The following is an 18,950-nucleotide window of genomic DNA, read 5'->3' on the forward strand; positions in this document are numbered from 1 at the left end:
CTGGTATATGACCCTAAGGTTGTTTGTACATTTTGAGATTTGCCCATGTCCTCTGGTTTTGATTACAGATTGTATATATCTCCTTTTGTATACATATTGCTGTTCTTGTAAATATTTGCCTGTATGTTACCCAAGTCACCAGGTATAGAGTTTGGCTGCCATTGTTGTTGGGTGTGGGCATTTCGTCTGTGTTTTCGGTTAGTCAGACAGAAAAGGGAAGTCAAATGTCATTTGTTTATCATCTTTTTTTGTTCAGGTAAGACAGCTTCCTTTTGCACAGTTAGTTTTGGGTGTTTGTTATTTTGGCCTGGGCTGGCCTGAAGCAATACTGGTGACTAAATATTTGTTCTACAGAATATCAGATAAAAAGATAATTTGTGCCATTGTTCTCATTTTCACTCATGTCACGTCTCACCTTTCTGTTATCAGCCCCAACCCTTGACTGGGGTGTAACACCTGCACCCTGACCTGAACCCCACTGAACACTTTTGGGATGAACTAGAACACTGTGGCTGAATGGGGAAATCCCCACAGCCATGTTCCAAAATCTAATGGAAAGCCTTCCCACAAGAGTGCAGGTTATTAAAACAGCAAAAGAGGGAACTAAAGCTGGGATGTTCAAAAAGCACATATGGGTGTTATAGTCAGGTGTCCACAAACTTTGACCATACAGTGTATATAGCCTACATCAGGGTTGTCTAATCTTATCCGGAAACGGCCGGTGTGGGTGCATGTTTTTTAGACACCAGCATCTACTGAAAGCCAAGATCAACTGATTAAACACTGGCTCTTTGTGGATAAGATTGGACACTCCTGGCCTACATTATGGCTAACTCACAGGCAACTGCCGGAAGTGACACCCTTACTTAAGACACATTTATCACAAAATGACTATTTAGGAGCAGATGACATAGACTTGCATTATATATGTAAAATCAATAGAAACTTAGCTACTGTGTAATTCACATGCAATTTACCATCTGATTCACCTGCAATTTAGTCACAATGAAGAAAAAAGAATGCTGACGACAGGAAAATCATGTTTAGCTTGTGCCATAATCGTACAGTCTTAGTCCAGCTTTACACAAAGTCATTTGTATGGCCACAAGATGCTGATAATTAGTGGTTTTAGAGTGAAGAAGATAACAAGAATTCCTAAACTACTCTGGCTTTTATTTCCACCATCACAATGTACTGTATAACACATGATGGGGTGTGCTGTTATAGGAAAAGAATCTTCACCTTTGTGATGAGATACATTACCACCAAAGTGGATTATTTTACAATAACTGCATGACAGTGTTTTATTCACTTATGCCACAGCGATTGGAGATTACAATTGTTAATTTTCTAATGAACAACACATTGTACTATTTAACTATTTACAGTTACATTTACTGTTCTGGAACATCCATGAGACAAGTCAGTTCCTGTTATCGCTTATGTTGTAGCAGCTATAAAGAGTTATTCCCTCACCAGCCTCTTTTTCTCTTTCTTTAAGACAAAAAAGTCCAAACAAGTCCCTGTGAATGATCTGTTATGATGAGACACTAACATATTAGACTAACATATTAACATAATGTTATTATAATGTTATATTAACATTAGCTGGAACTACTATCAGAGCTATACTTCTGACCAATCAGAATAAGAATTGAACAGCTTGGTGGTATAATTGAAAAGAACAGACATCCTTTTAACATTCTATTAACTATGAAAAATTAAAACAAACAAACAAACAAATAAATAAATAATTTAATAAATAAATCTTTTTAAAAGATTCCAAAAAAAAATTCCACCTGTTTTGGGGGTACCTGTGTACAGCATTGAATTTATTTGTGATGTCATGCTCCACAGTAGTGTTTAATGGATCATATGAAAGTAGACACTCAGGGCTTTAAGAGTTTGCTGTGTTTCATAAGTATTTCTTTTTACCTAGCCTCCATCCACCCATTCATTTTCTTCCGCTTATCCAGGTCCGGGTCGTGGGGGCAGCAGTCTAAGCAGAGATGCCCAGACCTCCCCCTCCCTAGCCACCTCCTCCAGTTCCTCCACAGGGATACCCAGACGATCCCAGGCCAGATGAAAGATATAATCTATCCACATTGTCCTTGGTCTGCCCCAGGGTCTTCTCCCCATTGGACCTGTGCAAAACACTTCCCCAGGGAGGCGGCCAGGAGGCATCCTAGCCGTATTCCCGAACCACCTCAACTGGCTCCTTTTGCTGCAGAGGAGCAGCTTCTCTACTTCGAGCTCCCCCATATGTCTGAGCTCCTCACCCTATCTCTAAAGCTGAGACCAGCCACCCTGCGAAAGAAGCTCATTTCTGCCATTTGTGCGCACAACCTCATTCTTTTGGTCACTACCCAAAGCTTGTGACCATAGGTGAGGGTTGGGATGTAGATTGACTGGTAAACTGATAGTTTCGCCTTTCGGATCAACTCTCTCTTCACCACAACGGACCACTACGACGACCACATAACTGCTGACGCTGCACTGTCTGTAAATCTCCTGCTCCACTACCCTCACTCATGAACGAGACCACGAGATACTCCTCTGCTTGGGGCAGGATCTCATTTCCGACCTGAAGGGAACAACCCACTCTTTTCTGGCTGAGAACCATGGCCTTATTTTTGGAGGGCTCTGACCTGGCCGCTACACACTGAGCTACAAACCGCCCCAGAGCACACTGGAGGTAACTGCTCAGTGAAGCCAACAGGACCACATCATCTGCAAATAACAAAGATCCTGAGGTCCCCAAACTGGGCCCCCTCCACCCCTTGACTGTGTCTAGAAATTCTGTCCATGAAAATCTTGAACAGAATTGGTGACAAAGTGCAGCCCTGGAGGAGCCCAACGCACACCGGTAACAAGTCTGACCTCATATTGGTAATACGGACCAGACTCTTGCTCTGGTTATACAGGGACTTTATGGCCCATAATAACAGGTCCGGCATCCCATACTCCCAAAGCACCATCCACAGGATCCCATGAGGGACACTCCATGATCCTTTTTAGGGTAAAGAGCTGGTCCATTGTTCCACAGCCAGGATGGAATCCGCATTGCTCCTCATCAATCCGAGGTTCGACTAATGTCTGGATCCTCCTCTCCAATACTCTACTGTAGCCTTTCCCAGGGAGGCTGAGGAGCGTGATCCCCCTAAAGTTGGATAACACTCCCCGGTCCCCCTTCTTAAAGATAGGGACCACCACCCCAGTCTGCCAATCCAGAGGTACTGTCCCCGACCTCCACGCAATGTTGAAAAGGCATGTCATCCAGGACATCCCAACAATGTCAAGAGCCTTCAGGAACTCAGGGCGAATCTCATCCAACCCAGGAGCCCTGCCACTAAGGAGTTGTTTAACTGCCTCAGTGACCTCAGCCCTAGTGATGGAAAAGTCCTCCTGCAAGTCTTCCAGCTCTACTTCCTCAATGGAAGATGTGTCAGTGGGATTCAGGAGGTCCTTGAAGTACTCTTTCCACCGTCCAACTACCTCCCCAATTGAAGTCAACAGTTTTCCATTCCCACTGTAAACAGCATGGGCAAGGCACTGCTTCATCCTCCTGAGTCGCCTGACGGTTTGCCAGAATCTCTTTAAGGCCAAATGAAAGTCATTTTCCATGGATTGCCGAACTCCTCCCAGACCCAAATTTTTGCTTCCGCAACTGCCGTTTGTGCACTCCACTTGGCCCCCCGGTATCCGTCAGCTGCTTCTAGAGTCCCACAAGCTAACCAAGGTCAAAAGGCCTCCTTCTTCAGACGGCTCCCTTTACCCCCGGTGTCCACCAGTGGGTTCGGGGACTACCGCCAAACAGAGTCACAATAGTCTATGCACAGAAACCCAACAATGTCCTGACTAATCGTATAACAGATTTGCGGTGACAAAATAATTCATTTGTTTATACTGATTGAAAATGTCTGATAAGTCGACTTCCATTCCGCCAGTGTACTGCGAGTAAGGGTTAATTATATCTCCTACAAAATATTCCACTGTGGAGGGGTGCTGAAACATTCTGTCATACTGTGGTTTAAACACAGGCACAGCTACTAGCTAACTGTTAGATAGTTCATGCTCAAGAACAAAACAAAACAAAAAAAGTTGGTATAACCACATTTGGCTAGCAGATGTCCTTTATAATCCATATTTCCTTTTACAATAACACACTGTTAGCCAGTTTGTAACAAAAACTGTTTGCCAGTTTGTAACAAAAAGCAACATTAGCTTACATTTTCATACATGGAAAAATGGAATGGAAAAATCTAGAGACAGCTTTTTGGAGGCATAACATAGAAAATACTGGAAATATCTGTAGTTGTGTTTGTTTATGTTACAGAATGAATACAGACAAAATTTTACCGAAGAACATACAGTAACATAACCATTAGTAACCATACACAAATGGTAACATTTGTTTTGTACAAAATTGTTCACTCAGATTCATGCTTTCTTCAAAACAAATCATTGTTCAGAATTTTTGTAAATATGTGTTTCCAACAACCTAAAAGTGGCATATGAATCCACCCCTCCCCCCAAGTTGGGATAAGACATGGGAGAATAAATGATAAATAAAAGATATATAAACAAATTCTTTTGTTGCCTAAGATTTCCCAGTGATGTTATACTGGGTACCAGAGCTTCGAAGTGTATTTCGAGAAGGGAGAGCACTGTGTGTCACTGTTTTCCTCGAATGACATCATCGACTTGAAGCATCATTTAATTGATTGTTTTTTTAATGGTTCCAGTTTTGGTGGGTGGTTTCGAGTATTCTATACTCTGACCATGCACAAGCATATTCATTCTCAAAGCCCCATCCACTGCCTATTTAAAGAAATATTATCACTGTCTAATTAAGCAAACTATCTTTTGTAAATTTGTATGTTACAGACAAGATTACATCAATGGCCTATAAAAGCAACGCAACTTAGGTGGAAATAGCATTATAAGCACTATAAGCATACAGAAAGATCTCTGCCCATGTATATAATTTAAATCCATGATTAAACTATGATTTAAAAAAAAAAAAGACATAATATATTTTAAAGAATTCCTGTATTTGAGATGGCTTACATGAGCTGTTTATATCTTTTTGTCTATTACTGGTCCAGATTTTAAATAGACAGTTTATGTTACACAGGCCTATGTGTTTATTTTTTGACCACTAGAGGCCTCTAGTATACATGTGAAGAGAAACAAAGCATTATGCAACATAGACGCCTGCAAAGCTTCCACTCTTCATGAAGCTTTGTCTTGCCATCACTATTATTTTCTAAAGAACTTAGTTATTTCTGTTTTCCAAAATGTAAACAAAATAGTGATTTAAACCACAGTGACCCTGACTAGGATAAAGCAACTCATAATGTAGTACAGAGATGAATCCACGACTGGCTTGAATTATTCCTCACACCATTGTGGTCCATTGTTTCTTCAATTCCCCACTCACAACTTTAGTTCCTATCTGCAATTAGTTCTCGTTTACTATTTGATGCATAAAAATGGAAGAATATAACTGTATAACTGTGGTTTCATCTTATCCTGTCATATATGACCTCTTATTAAATGTGTATAGAGACATGACGAAAAATAAAGCTTGGAAGGAAGTAGCAAAGCCTGGTTATGCCTCTGTTCAAGTGCCGGTGTAGCTAGTACCGTTAGCTTGTTTTGCTAATCTGACAATAAAGTTAGTGCTAGGCCTAGCAACATGTAAATCAGACTGAAATACATTGTAAACAAAAAATGTTGCGTATAAATGGTATAGCGGGTATGTAGGCTATACATTTTGGCTACTTCTGTTTCACATAGTAACTAAGGGTATGTTCACACATACAGCGACTTGTAGCGACAAAGCGACCGGAGACCGTTCATTTTCAATGAGAGCTGGCGACTTCCAGTGATATGAGCGACAGCGACCGTCGCTTACTAGATGTGGGCGTGTCTGGCGACGCAACAAAGTTGAGAAAAGTTTAACTTTATGCAAATCTGGAGCAACTTGATGCAGCGACTACCAATGGGAGTGAAGATAGTAGCTAAGCTATCTGGCGCTTGAGCTAAGCTAATCGGGGCTTGAGCTAAGCTAATTGGCGCTTGAGCTAAGCTAACTGGCGCATGCATTTTCAAATTTTGGTGAATTGGTGAATTTTATGTAGGTACGAACACTCTCTCTCCAGAATGTTTTAATTTTAGCGGCAAGAAAACTGACTTGTCAAAAGTGGAATGCTAGCTGCGCCACCCACTGATAAATGTTACTATGGCAACCAGTAGTAGGCACGCCTACTGGCAACTGCATAGTACAGCGACTGGCGACTTGCAGTGCTACAATCGCGGTGTGTGAACGCATCTTAAGAAACACTGGACACTGCACGCTCTTAAGCGACATTAGAGGTCGCTAGACGCCCTGAAGAGAAACCAGCGGCTTGACTGGTGCTAGTGTGAAGGTAGAGAGACCGCTCGCCCCGCCCCCTAGCTGCTTTATCTCTAGAGTGGTGTACCATAAATGCAGTTTTTATAATTACGACTTGGATTTGAAACGGGAGCATCCGGGGAGCGTGCGCAGGAAGCCGCGCTCGTTGTGCTCCCTCATGGCCACAGAGGGCGCTCGTGCTTCTTCTTCGTCTCCTTCCGCGCGATTTCGGCGACGCTGACGTTCCGGAGGGTCATGTGATCTGCTCCGTTCCCAGGGTTCCGTGAGAGCCTATTTGCCCCACCCCAACCTCTTCAGTGCTGGCTAAGATTGCTTTGCCCTGCTCTCGGATAGAGACAGGAGGGGGAAGAATTTAACGTTAAAAAAAATAAATAAATAAAGCCGTTTATGGGTCGCGTTCACGCATCCAGCAGTTCGCCGAGGGACTCGCGCAACCAACGTGGAGGAATGTGAGCGCGCGCGGGGCTCAGTCTCACCGGCCTTCTGCACGTGCGCGAGAAGGTGCAGCTCTCGGAACGCTGAACCCGAAGCTGAGGCTGTCAGCGCCGAGCTTCAGCAGCCGCGAGATATGTGGAAAAGCCCATCGATTTCTCTCATTTGGTCGTTTTAGCGAGTTGGGATTGTACCCGCTACTGTTTTGGGTTTGTTTTTGTTCGGTTGAGGGGAGCCTCGAAGCGAAAGGACGGACGTACGCTGAATCTCAGGAGAAGCTAAACTAACGAAGGCCCCTTGGATTGGAGAGAGAGAGAGAGAGAGAGAGAGAGAGAGAAGGGGGGGTGGCAGCAGCCATCGCAGCAGAAACGGGCGAAATGAAGAAAAATTGAGTTTATTTCGCTAGACAAACGCGAAAACACGGATGTACGTGTGCTACAAAACACGGGAGCTGTTTTGACATTTTCGGTTTCTGCCTGGGAAGCGAACACCACGAAAGAAAGCCCCATAGTTGTAGCTGAAATAATTTTCGCTGGTCTTGCTAGCCAGCTAGCTAGGCTACACGGCTGCCTCTGCGCGGATCAGGGCTACAAGTAGGAAACGAGGGCCTTGTTATGCTGAAATGGTTCAGATCAAACGAGACCCGTGTGTGTGTGTTTCTGAGAGTTCCAGCAAATCGAAGCGAGCTGTTTTTTTCAGCCAGTGCGTCGGCTAAATCCGTTTCGTGACATGAACTCGCCTTTTCTTCAGCTCTTCGCTGGAAAGTTGAGGGTGGAGGCCTGAAGTGATCAATGGATGGATATTAAGCTTTCTTTTTTTTTTTTGTAGCCGTCTAGGACGTAAGCATTAAGCTTGGAAAGCGAGGGAATTTGAAGCGACCATTTTGATCGCTGTTCTGAAAACCCGACTCCTCTTACCCTTTCACCCAGAGCTATGAAAACACGCATAATGAACTCGTTAGTCATACATCAATGTCATGGCTGAGATGGTCACTGAGGTGGGCTATAGGTTACATTGCGAGCGCTTGTATGAAAGATGTGTAGCCTCCATGTCCTCGGCACTTCGAGTCGTTTCGTGGATCGAGCACCTCTAGAATAAGCTTGTTCGTGTGTTGAGTTTTTTTTTTTTTTCTCCGCCGTCACATTTCCCCTGCACCTCCTCTTGCTTTCGCGGGAAAGATGGGCTGCTTGGGCAACAGCAAGACCGAGGATCAGAGGAACGAAGAGAAGGCGCAACGGGAAGCAAACAAGAAAATCGAGAAACAGCTTCAGAAAGACAAACAGATCTACAGGGCCACGCACAGACTGCTGCTTTTAGGTGAGTTTCAGGAACGGGAAATGCTTGTTTGCTTGCTTGTTTGTTTGTTTTGTTTGAAGGCCTCGAGCGGCTGCTTTGCGCTGCAGAGCCAAATTCGCCCATGTTTTCTTCCCATCTTTTCACAAGTTGTAGCATGAGACTGAGTTGGTTGCTAGCGAAATTAGCACTTGAAAGTGACTTTTGGAGGAGGAATGCCGCTGTCACACCTTCGTTGTGTCACAGCAGAGTGTGTGTGTGTGTGTGTGTGTGTGTGATCGTAGTGGTGACATTTGAATAGCGTTAGTGGCCAGCCCGAGCGGAAACGTGCGACATGCATCGGCATGTGGGTGTGTTCTGGTTAAACTGGTAAGATGCATGTAGCGCTGGATCCACAGGCCCCAGTCGCTCAGTCTCTCTACTAGAACTCTCCATCCACGCCATTTAGGCCCGACTCCAAATCAACCAAACCAGTTTCAGGCCTCCATTATTTATTTAACTCAGATGTCCCTTTTTTTTTTTCTTTTTTCTTTTTCTCTCCACAGCCTCTCTCGCTGTCTTCACTGTCTTTTTTTTGACAGAGATTGCGAGTTATTTATGGATAATAAAAACTTCTTTGGACAGTTGGCATAGTATCAGAGCTATATCCAGTGTTTAGCTAAAGTATCACTTGCGTCGAAGAAAGTGGTCCGTTTTATCCTTTTTCTTTTTTTTTTCTTTTAAATAAAACGTCATTTCCGGTGTCTCTTGATTGGCAGACTGAATTGTGATGACCAGCGCCTAGTTGTTTACTTGTAGTTCACAGATGTATTTGTTATTATTGATACTCCCCCCCCCCTCCCTTTTTTTTTTTTTTTTTTTAAATTATATATCATTTGGTACTCTTGTACTATTGCACAGTTTAGTGTTAGTGTTTCTATACTCTAGATTTTTAAACATGTCAGTTTCTAATGCCTCATATGGTGCTTAATATCACTAATGCCATTTGGTTCATTCAGTACTCATGAATAGGGTTGGATCATAACTCTAGATCCACTTAAAATGTTGTCCCAGAAAAAAGATTCAACTTTTTGATTTCATATCGTTCGACTGGGTTTTATCCAAAACCTCACTAACCCAAACAAACGTTCGGGCTTTTTAATACAGTCGCATCCTGTGAGTGGAAGATTTCAGAAATAAAAGCTCTATCGTACCAATATATATAGCCAAATCATTACCGTGCACATTCAAATAGTTTGATTACAGTCATAACAATAAATCTGTACTGAAGGATGGATTTGATTTAAAGGCTACAGGAAGTTTGAGAACCCCTGCTGTAGATGTTTGTGATTCAGTGCTTTATTACAAATTTTTGGTGCTACATCAGTAACAGTGCTCAACTTGTACTACAGCACATATTTCAAGATGTACACATTTCATTTAATGTAAATGCAAGGCACAAAAACACTTTTCAAATGATCATGTCGTTTTTAAGCGGAGGGATATGCTCCGGATCTACTGTAACTCTGACCAAGATGGACGGTCAAATGAAACTTTTGCATTTGTGCTGAAAATGATCTAGTAATGAAGCTTAGTGGAAGAAGACATGCCTCTACTCCCGTCCGATTATGTAGTCTGGAGTCAGATAAGGTTAAGAATGTATATATATTTTTTTTTCAGTACCTGATTAATAATAATCTTTTAAGGAGACTCATGCTCTAAACACCAGATTGTGGCGAGTACAGGCATCGGCATGCTTAAACATTATAAGAAAATTAGAGAGCAGCTAATGACGCTCATTTCTATTTTCACACCCCTCTTTGTCAGACCTCTTTTGTGTCACTGGCTGCCGGGCAACGTAACATGATCATGGGAGGGTCAACCATAGAAAGCTGCTTTCCTGTTGAGAACTTACTTGATTTACAGAAGACATGGACGAGCTGCTTTGGGCATATTGACAGCTCGAGTATTTGACAGAGAAATCAGCAAGCACTCCGTTTCCCTTAACAAAGCGCAGCGACAGCAGGTCTTGCCCTATTAGCTAAAATGTCTGGTTGGTATCTTTGTTTTTCGTTAATGTATTTTGTTTAGAAAGCAATGTGGTAGCAGGAAAGTTAGAACCCCGCCAATGAGGTGAACGTGCTAGTTGTAGCGTGCTCCTGTGTTAACTGGTGTAGTCTCTTATGCTCTAAACGTATATCGTTCCCTTTATTTGATCATATACAGTAGTCATACGTGTTTACAATAATCTTACAGCACCATACAGACATTCACAATTTCTATTAGCGCTTTATACTCGCGTAGTTTTTCTCCACTGCAATACAAACGCCATTTAAAAAGCTTGAATCTTAGCCAAATCGGACAAATCTTATCCAGCTTCTCAGCGATACTGAGATCTCGGCATCTTAAAGGAAAAATCCATCCCGAACAAGTCATACATCAGTCGTACTTCATGTGATGCATTCAGTCGTGTCCAAGATTTATATTATAGCGAAATTCTGAGTTGAATTTCTAGGTCTAAAAGTCGTTCATGTACATGTTGGTTATAGGTTTCCTACCCACAATGCCGTTCAACTGCAGTAGGAATTATGTTGAACCCAGAAAGTTGAAACTCAGAATTACGTCATCGTCAGCTTCCACGAGTTCAATTTAACGTTAGTGAAGTAGTGACCTTCTCAAAATGGCAACCTGTGTGATAGGTTTTATAATTGTTACGGTGATTAATCTAAAGGAAATGCTGCTATTAGAGAGGTGGGACTTTACAGCATGAGCATTTTCATGTGGTGTCTCATGCTGGACTCGGGGCTGAGGACACCTTCCCAACTGTCTGAGTAGGATTTCCAAGCTGAGGTGACATTTTTCTTTGTTTTTGTTTTTTTTTTTCTTGTTGTAAGTTCGAAAATACCAAATACAAGTTTTAGCCGAATGCAGATTCAGTCCTTGGTGCAGATTCAGTCCATGGTGCATATTCACTTAAAGTGAGCAGTGCAGCAGCGCTTTAGTCTGTCCAGCTCTCTCGTGTCCTCATCCTTACACTCTGCGCAAACCAACTTTCACGTTCCATACCACCATCAATGCCATCGTGCCTGCCATCTAAAAGATCACTAACTAGCCAAGTTGGTTGCCAGCAATACCCTCTGAGCACTGAGTGCAGTTAGGTTTACAGCTGCATTGCATTCTGGGACTTTGAGTCCAGCATTGTTCTGCCTTTCACTACTTCTGCTCTGGGTTTCTCTTTTAATGTGATGCTGAATGCCGCTGGACAGTCATGAATGAGAAGTGAATCCCGTGCTCTTTTGTTTTTAGGAGCTAACAGTGAGCGTTTTCACTTGTGTTTGAGAATGTTGACATTTTTTTTCTCCTCTTAAATGCCAGTGTAATTGCGCTAGCAGTGTCACAACCGCTAACTTCTCACTGGATTAACCAAAACACCAACCACCAACCAACAAATTAGCACAAGAAGTGTGTTCAGCGTATCATAATGCACGTTAATGCGTGTCAGGGTGGAGTCTTTAACACAGAACATATACGAGGCAGAATTTTTGCTGTGCTATAGATAGTATCAGATAGGCAGGCGTGTGTGGGTTTTTTTTTTTTTTTTAAATTTTTTTTTGGTTGCTCAGTGAAATATTTTGGCACCTTGTCACTTGAATAAGTTCATGGTGTCTGATGTCGACTTGTAATGTGTTTGTGAGATACACTAGCAAAGGAACATTACTTTTGTTTGGAATCATGGTCACATTATGAGATCATATATTTTCAGTTCATGAATTTATATTTTTCACGATTTTCACTAGTTAAAACGTTTTTTCCAGTCAAAATTGTTTAATATAATGTTAATATAATTTATTTATTTTTTTTGCTTTTATTTATTTTTTATTTTTTACATTGCTTGTGGAATAATCAATTCTGATTGGTCAGATGATGCGTGCACATTCTCTTTAATATCTGAGACTGCTGTATCTGTATAATGGACTGCTACTGACTTCCACGTCTCTTGTATCATTCCACTGACGTTTGCTGTTGCTTAAAACGGCATGAAACCTTTAGAAGGAATCTCTATGGTCACATAAACTGAAAATCTCTATTTATGGTTATGTATTTTATGTATATACTCTCCTGCCAATTTATTAGGAACACAGGTTCATCTGTACATTCATGCAGTTGTCTAATAAGCAGCTCAGAATCGTGCAGATACAGATCAAGAGCTTAAGTTCATGTTCACATCAAACATCAGAATGGGGGAAATGTGACCTCAGTGACTTTGACCGTTGCATGGTTGTTGGTATGAGGCGGGTTGGTTTGAGTATTTCAGAAACTGCTGATCTGGCGTTTCTATTCATGACAGTCTCTAGAATTTACACAGAATGGTGTGAAAAACAAAAAACATCAAAGGTAGAGCCTCAGATTTCTGTTCTTGGCTGACAGATTTGGAACCTGATGTGGTCTTCTGCTGTTGGAGCCCATCCGCCTCATGCCTTTAAGTTTTGCGCATTCTGATATGCATTCCTGCTCACCACGGTTGTAAAGAGTGATTATTTGACTTACTGTCACCGTCAGGCTTCCTTTTCACCTCGAGCTAGTCTGGCCATACTCCTCTGACCTCTGTCATCAACAAGACATTACAGCCTGCAGAACTGCTGCTCTCTGGATGTTCTTTTGTTTTTTTTTACACCCTTCTGTGTATACTCTAGAGACTGTTGGGCGTGAAAATGCCAAGAGAGCAGCAGTTTCTGAAATACTCAAACCAACGTGCCTGGCACCAACAACCATGCCAGGGTTGTTGTTCTGATGCTTGATGTGAGCAATAACTGAAGTTCTTGAACTATATCTGCATGATTTAATGCGTTGTACTTCTGTGTCATGACTGGCTGATTGGATAATTGCATGAATGAACAGGTGTTCTTAATAAAGTGGTCAGCAAGTGTGTTTATGTACAGTATACATTTCAACATCAAACTCCTCGACAGCACATCATGGCATATGTCTCACATGTTGCTAACATGTTGACGTGCAGTATTTTAGCTCAGAGTCGTGCGAAATGTGTAGATCTGGTGCTGCGGAAAAACAATGCCTGTACAAACTGAGACGTTTCTTGCCAAATCGAATACAGAGGTTTGTCTCAGTGGTTGAAAGGTAAGCGCCAAACTGGGACAAAACTGACTTTGTAGCTCTAATTAAAGGTATTCAAAATTCATCAATTGTATTCATCAAAATGTAAACTCCAAAACAGGACCACTCTCCTGTTTGTGCATTTCTGCATTAAATCAGTGTTCCAGCTTTGTTAAAGTGTATTAAACATACAGGGTTCCAAGGGTTACAACACCTGGATATATGACTGATCATTAGGGTCGTAACAGAATAATGTTTGGTTTTGCCTAATACGAGGCTCTCGATTCGGTACATCAGCAATACATCAGACTGCGTAACAAAGCAGGATGTAACTTTGTTTACCTCAAAACAAGAGATGCTGCAGTAGTTATTTTTTTATTTAATTACTTATTTATTTATTTTAAAAAATCCCTCTCCTGAGAATGTCATTTTTGGTTCCCCAAGTCTTTTAGGTCTGGTTTCCCAATCTACAAAGTTGACGGCTAGTGAGTGGTGGACCGAAATGTTAAAGTGTAAATATGTGTACAATATACCGGCGCTAATACAACAGGTATATGCCTGTATGGTGCGCGTATACACAACTCTCAGCTGCGTTCAGAAAGCCTTTCCTCCTCATTCAATCCAGGTTAAAGAAATTACTGCAGTGAGTGTTTCATACTCTGCAATGGAGAACGCAGGATTCAAAGTCATGTTACATTCAAACTTTACGTAATATACAGCTTTTGTTTAATTCTGTGAGTCTGAACGCATTTCAGTTATTCTACTTGTGTCATTCTGAACGTTTTAATCAATTGAAAATTGAAACCTATAGCACTTGTTTGTTGAGGCGACGCTTATTTTCGCTGTATTGGAACTGCATTAGCGTGAGCCATCACCATATTGAAATCGTATCGAGTTTGATTTTTGTGTATCGTTCCACCACTACTGATGAGAATTTCCTCAGCTTGTACTTAGGAAGGTAAACCTAGTCCACTGACCACAGAGGTGGTGCTCCCGAAATCATACAGGCTAGAGGTGTGTTTGTTATTTCTTTTTTAAATTTCACTCCCCCTGACCCCCAAAGGAATTCTTACCAATCCCTCTTGCAAAAAAAGTTATTAATTTTGTACTCACAATATTTTTAATGAAGTACAGCCCTATCTGGATGGGATTCATTTTACATGGGGTTCTGGGGTGATTTTATTTCCGTCCATATCAATGTTTTTCTCAGGCTTCCTCTGAGAAAATTGCAGACCGAATTTCCTACTGTTTTTCTCCAAACTCGGCAGTCGTCTGATAATCCTGCTCCCGCGTCCCTGATTTTCTGTGCAGATGTCTTCTCGCGTTGGAAAAATTCAGTCTCGTAGCATGCTCATCACTGACCCTTCCACAGATATTAAACGCTTCCGGAGTCGCAAAACGGAAAATGGCTGCTTCTCATATACTTTGTAATTATCGTTTTATTGTATTTTCAAATGTGACGGATCTCTGGTTCGACCCAAAATGAAAGAAGAGCCAGCGTGTCTTCTCTACTCCAGTGCCTCTTCAACTGCATGGACGCCATTTTGTGAATGGAGCGTGACCATGTGACCGCGTGACGCGAACATCCGGGTTCGTAGAAAATACAATCGAAATTCGCTTCTCCTGTGGTCATTTTATTGCCGTCTGGATGTGAGATTTTTATCAGTGAGATTTATTCCTGACCATCCCTTGATAATATAATACATACAAAAACAGGTTTAGTTGGGTCTGGTTCCAGAAATATAAACAGATGAATAATTATAGTGATGCTAACCTTGATATAGCAGTTACTAAGGATGAAGGAATGCTGCAAACGTGTCGTGCAAGTGCCCAGTATGGTGGCTGGGGTTATTTATTTATTCATTCGGTCCTACCAGCTTCATATCTGGCCGCCTGCATGAAAGTAAAAAAAACTCACTTCCCCAGTGGGTTTTTGTTGGTTATTGCTAATCCTGTCTGTTGTTCTCAATATAAAAATGAGGCTCTAAATAGTAATTGCATCTCTCATGCAGGAGTAAAAACCACTGATGGACACAGAACTGCAAACATATCACTTTAACTAGAGATTTTTAAGCTCCTGAGAAGAGAGAGACGTGTGTGTCTGAGCCTCTCCTTACTAATCACTCAAGCGCAGCTCGGTTATAGGATGGCCGAGTGTCACCATCTTAGCAACAATAAACTGATGTACGTATATTTTAATTACCGCTTCAAACGGCTACATTTAAACTGCTCATTCCAGGGGGTTGAATGGGGAGCAGGAGCAATTTAATAGTGATTTTTGCCTAAAATGCCTATTCCTAGTTTTACCTAGAGTTACTGCTAGAGTTAGCTAATAGTACCTTTCCATCAAACTGCATGGTTCAGTCTGGAAAAAAATAAACAAACAAAAAAAAAAACCCTGGACTATCAGTATAACTTATATCTCAGAGCAGGAGATATAAGACGTTAGGGTGGAAAGGTTAAATGTTAACAGAAATGCATAGAGCTTTGTATCATCTCAAATGCTGTCCTGCTGTGCATGGAGTGCACTAGGTAGAGTGTTGCACCCTATGTAGGGAGCAAACAATGTTAATGGAAGCCATTTGGGACTGGGCCTGACTTGATGTCAGGTATTACTTGTAGCGCGGATTAAAACTAAAAGGTGAAATCAAAATGCTCGAGTGTGTTACGTGGCCCTGTGACACAACAGCCTCTGTGTCCAAGTCTGACATGTCAACACAGATAATCGGTGATTTTGACAGAAGTTAGGTGAATCTAATTGTTTTAAATTCTTAAAAAACAAAACAAAACAAAAAAAAAAAAGACACTCCCTTCACTGTTGCACATGCACATGCAAGAACACCTGAATGCTCGTGCTCTAGAGGCAACATGATTAGCTGATAACTAGAGACGAATTCCTCTTCTCACTGGTTGGATGTTTGTGGCCCACATGATTTGTTTTTAATGCTGTTTCCTGAGAGCAGAGGACCAGTTTAACATTTTTTCTTTTTCTTAAAGCTAAGTTGCAAAAACTAGGGAGCCAAGTAAATAAATTTAGCATCCAAATGCATCCGTATATTAATATTGTGCCGAAAAAAAGGTACATTATCATAAACTTCAGATTCATTTTTATTTATTTAGCCGCAATGTTGTCTTGGGACAAATCTTTATCTGAAACTGATATTTCTTATGCTGTCAGAAATCCAGTAAAAATCTTTCATCGCATGCTGCAGCCGCGTCCGGTCCTACCCAGGGTGTAACAGCGATGTAAAACCTGTTCGTGCACTTCATGCTTAATAGAATACCTTTAGCGTTTAACATGGCATGTATATTGCCTTGTAGAGCGACCTTGTGGTTTTTTTTTTTTTTTTTTTTGTATTTTAATATCGCATGACTCTTGTGCTTAATTTTCTCTCTAGATTAAAGTATTATAAACTTATAAACTAGACTGTTTAGTATGTAATAAGAGTGCTATGAGTTAAGTGACACTCCATGGGTTCAAACTGTAGTATAAAGTGTGCTGCCTTTTTTTTTTTTTTTTTCCTTTTTCTTTTTCCCATGTCAGGCCAAGAAATCAATTTTGAAATACTGAGTAATATTTTACTAATTAATTCAGTGATCATAAATTCATTAGCCTGCGCACTGGGCAAGTGAAAGCTCTCATGTGCTTGCTCAGTCCCCTTGTGTTCGTTGTTTGCTCACCTAATTAACTCGACTGAAAAGTAGAAGCCTCAGAAGCATAATACGCTGTTATGTGTTAAATCAGTGTTTCATTGATTAAATTGAAACAATGTCGCATGCAATTCCTGGTCATGAGACTGAACAGATTACTCCAATCAAATCAGTTTATCAAATAAACAAGCATTACATCTGATCGTGTTTTTCGAAAGTTTTTTTTTTTTTTTTTTTCCTTCTTTTCAAATTGTAGCCCAAAAGCGCCAGAGGCAGTGCTGCGTTTCTGTTATTGCAAACTGAAACGTCAACTTCCAACCTCAGGTGAAATTCTAAACATATCTGGATTATAGCATGAATCATTATCGCGTGGTTGTCGCGCAAGAGTGAAAACACTGATGGATGAAAAACTGCAGTAAAACAGTAATTATTTTATTGAGTTTTTTTTTTGTGTGATAGGAGAGTGATATTTTATTTTTTTGACTTTCCGTAATGCCTGAACTCACTCGAGTGTAGTGTCTCTGTTATAAACAGTCTGAAGCTAATTCTGCATTCTGAATGTTCCCATATATCACTGGCAGCAGAAGGTTGTGAGTTTGAGTCCCGGTATTGCCAAGCTGTTGCTTGTCGCGTCCTTGAGTAAGACAGTTAACCCTCAGCTGTTCAGCTCAGTTACAAGTCGCTTTGGAGGAACGAATGTGGGAGGATAACGTTTACATGTTTATTAGCGCTCACGTGACCATAATCAGTATTTCCTGATGAATAGTCTGCTTTATCATGTAGTCTGTTGAACGTATTGTTCAATACACAGACCTAGCGAATCAAGACCCTCGAAATGATTGACGATAGTATTGGGATTCGGGAATAGTCAGTCTACTGCGATGGACATCAGGTTTAAATGGCTGTCGGAAAACGTCATGCTGTAGCTTTAAGATCGTCAAAGAAATAAATCATGTTGTGTCTCCTAATATGCGGTTTAGCCTATTTTTATATCCTATACAAATCTTAGTCTGTCTTTCTCTGATGCATGACAGCGTCCCTTGTCCGTACTCGCCAAATAGATAAAGCTGTGCCAGTCTTCTACGCCTGGAATGTTTTGGCTCGCAGAACATGAACGGGGGGCTTAAATTAAAAAATGAAACATCACGGCTACTTGACTATACAAGAATTCAGCAGGTATCTCGGCTGCTGTTCAACACCGAGCACATGCACGTGTAGTTTATATGGTTGTATTTCAGATTTATAAGGAGCTTAGTTACAGCTAATAAGTTGTTAGGTTTACATTTGTTTTCAGTTTTTACAAGCATTCCTGACATCGTTATAAGTAATAAAAAAAATAATAAACTAAATAAATGCTAATGTTAGTGACTACAGTCAGAGGTTTTTGTTTTTGTTGGTGTTTTTATGTATTTTTTGGCTGTAATGACTTTGCATGTTTGACGCATGCTGCGTTGCGTATCCTGCGTGGCCACGCCCCCCCCGAGTCAGTGTCACTGCAGCAATACCATGCTCTCACACACCGCTTGGAGCCTCCCCTCCTCCAAATAATACTACACCCCTCCAAAGCCACGAGCGATATTATGATCAATCAGCAATAGTTATTGGGTGTGATAGGATGACAGTATATTGCACACGGTCTCACAAGCCTGCGGTATGATAGGACGCTGTATAGCGACACCCCGAACACCTCCAGTAATCATATATCGACAGGCGCTCTGGAAAAGTCTTTAAAAACGTGGTTGCTGTGTTTCTTCACTGGAAGTCGAGTGAGATCTGAGACATGAATGAACTGGGCTCATTTTATATTCACTTACACACAATAATACACAGTAATAATACTGAATAAATTCACGAGGCAGTGATGTGGTGATATCAGCACCATTTCCACAGCAATCAGTATCCGAAAGAACCTGTTTTCTTGCAGTTAATAGAGAAAACATAGCTGTTCTTTTAATATATGTACTGTTTTGTTTTTTTTGTTTTTTGTTTTTTTTTTATATATATATATATATATAAATAAAGCATTTGTGAGACAATTTTGTTTTCATTGAAAAGTTTGCAC

The 18,950-nt window shown here is 41.1% G+C and overlaps 1 protein-coding gene across 2 annotated transcripts in view; it reads left to right on the forward strand.

Annotated features, from left to right (window-relative positions):
* Positions 1 to 6,647: 6,647 nt before the first annotated feature.
* Positions 6,648 to 18,950, forward strand: part of LOC113533656 (guanine nucleotide-binding protein G(s) subunit alpha) — a 28,190-nt gene continuing 15,887 nt past the window's right edge. The window contains exon 1 of one of the 2 annotated variants that reach the window (XM_053236144.1): positions 6,648 to 8,170. In XM_053236144.1, coding sequence (XP_053092119.1) covers positions 8,032 to 8,170 — 139 coding nt within the window. In that variant the 5' untranslated portion in view covers positions 6,648 to 8,031. The remainder of the gene's footprint in view (positions 8,171 to 18,950) is intronic. The other variant, XM_026925933.3, reaches the window with a different exon arrangement.

The sequence above is a fragment of the Pangasianodon hypophthalmus genome, chromosome 8, assembly GCF_027358585.1.
Source record: "Pangasianodon hypophthalmus isolate fPanHyp1 chromosome 8, fPanHyp1.pri, whole genome shotgun sequence".
Classification (NCBI taxonomy): domain Eukaryota; kingdom Metazoa; phylum Chordata; class Actinopteri; order Siluriformes; family Pangasiidae; genus Pangasianodon; species Pangasianodon hypophthalmus.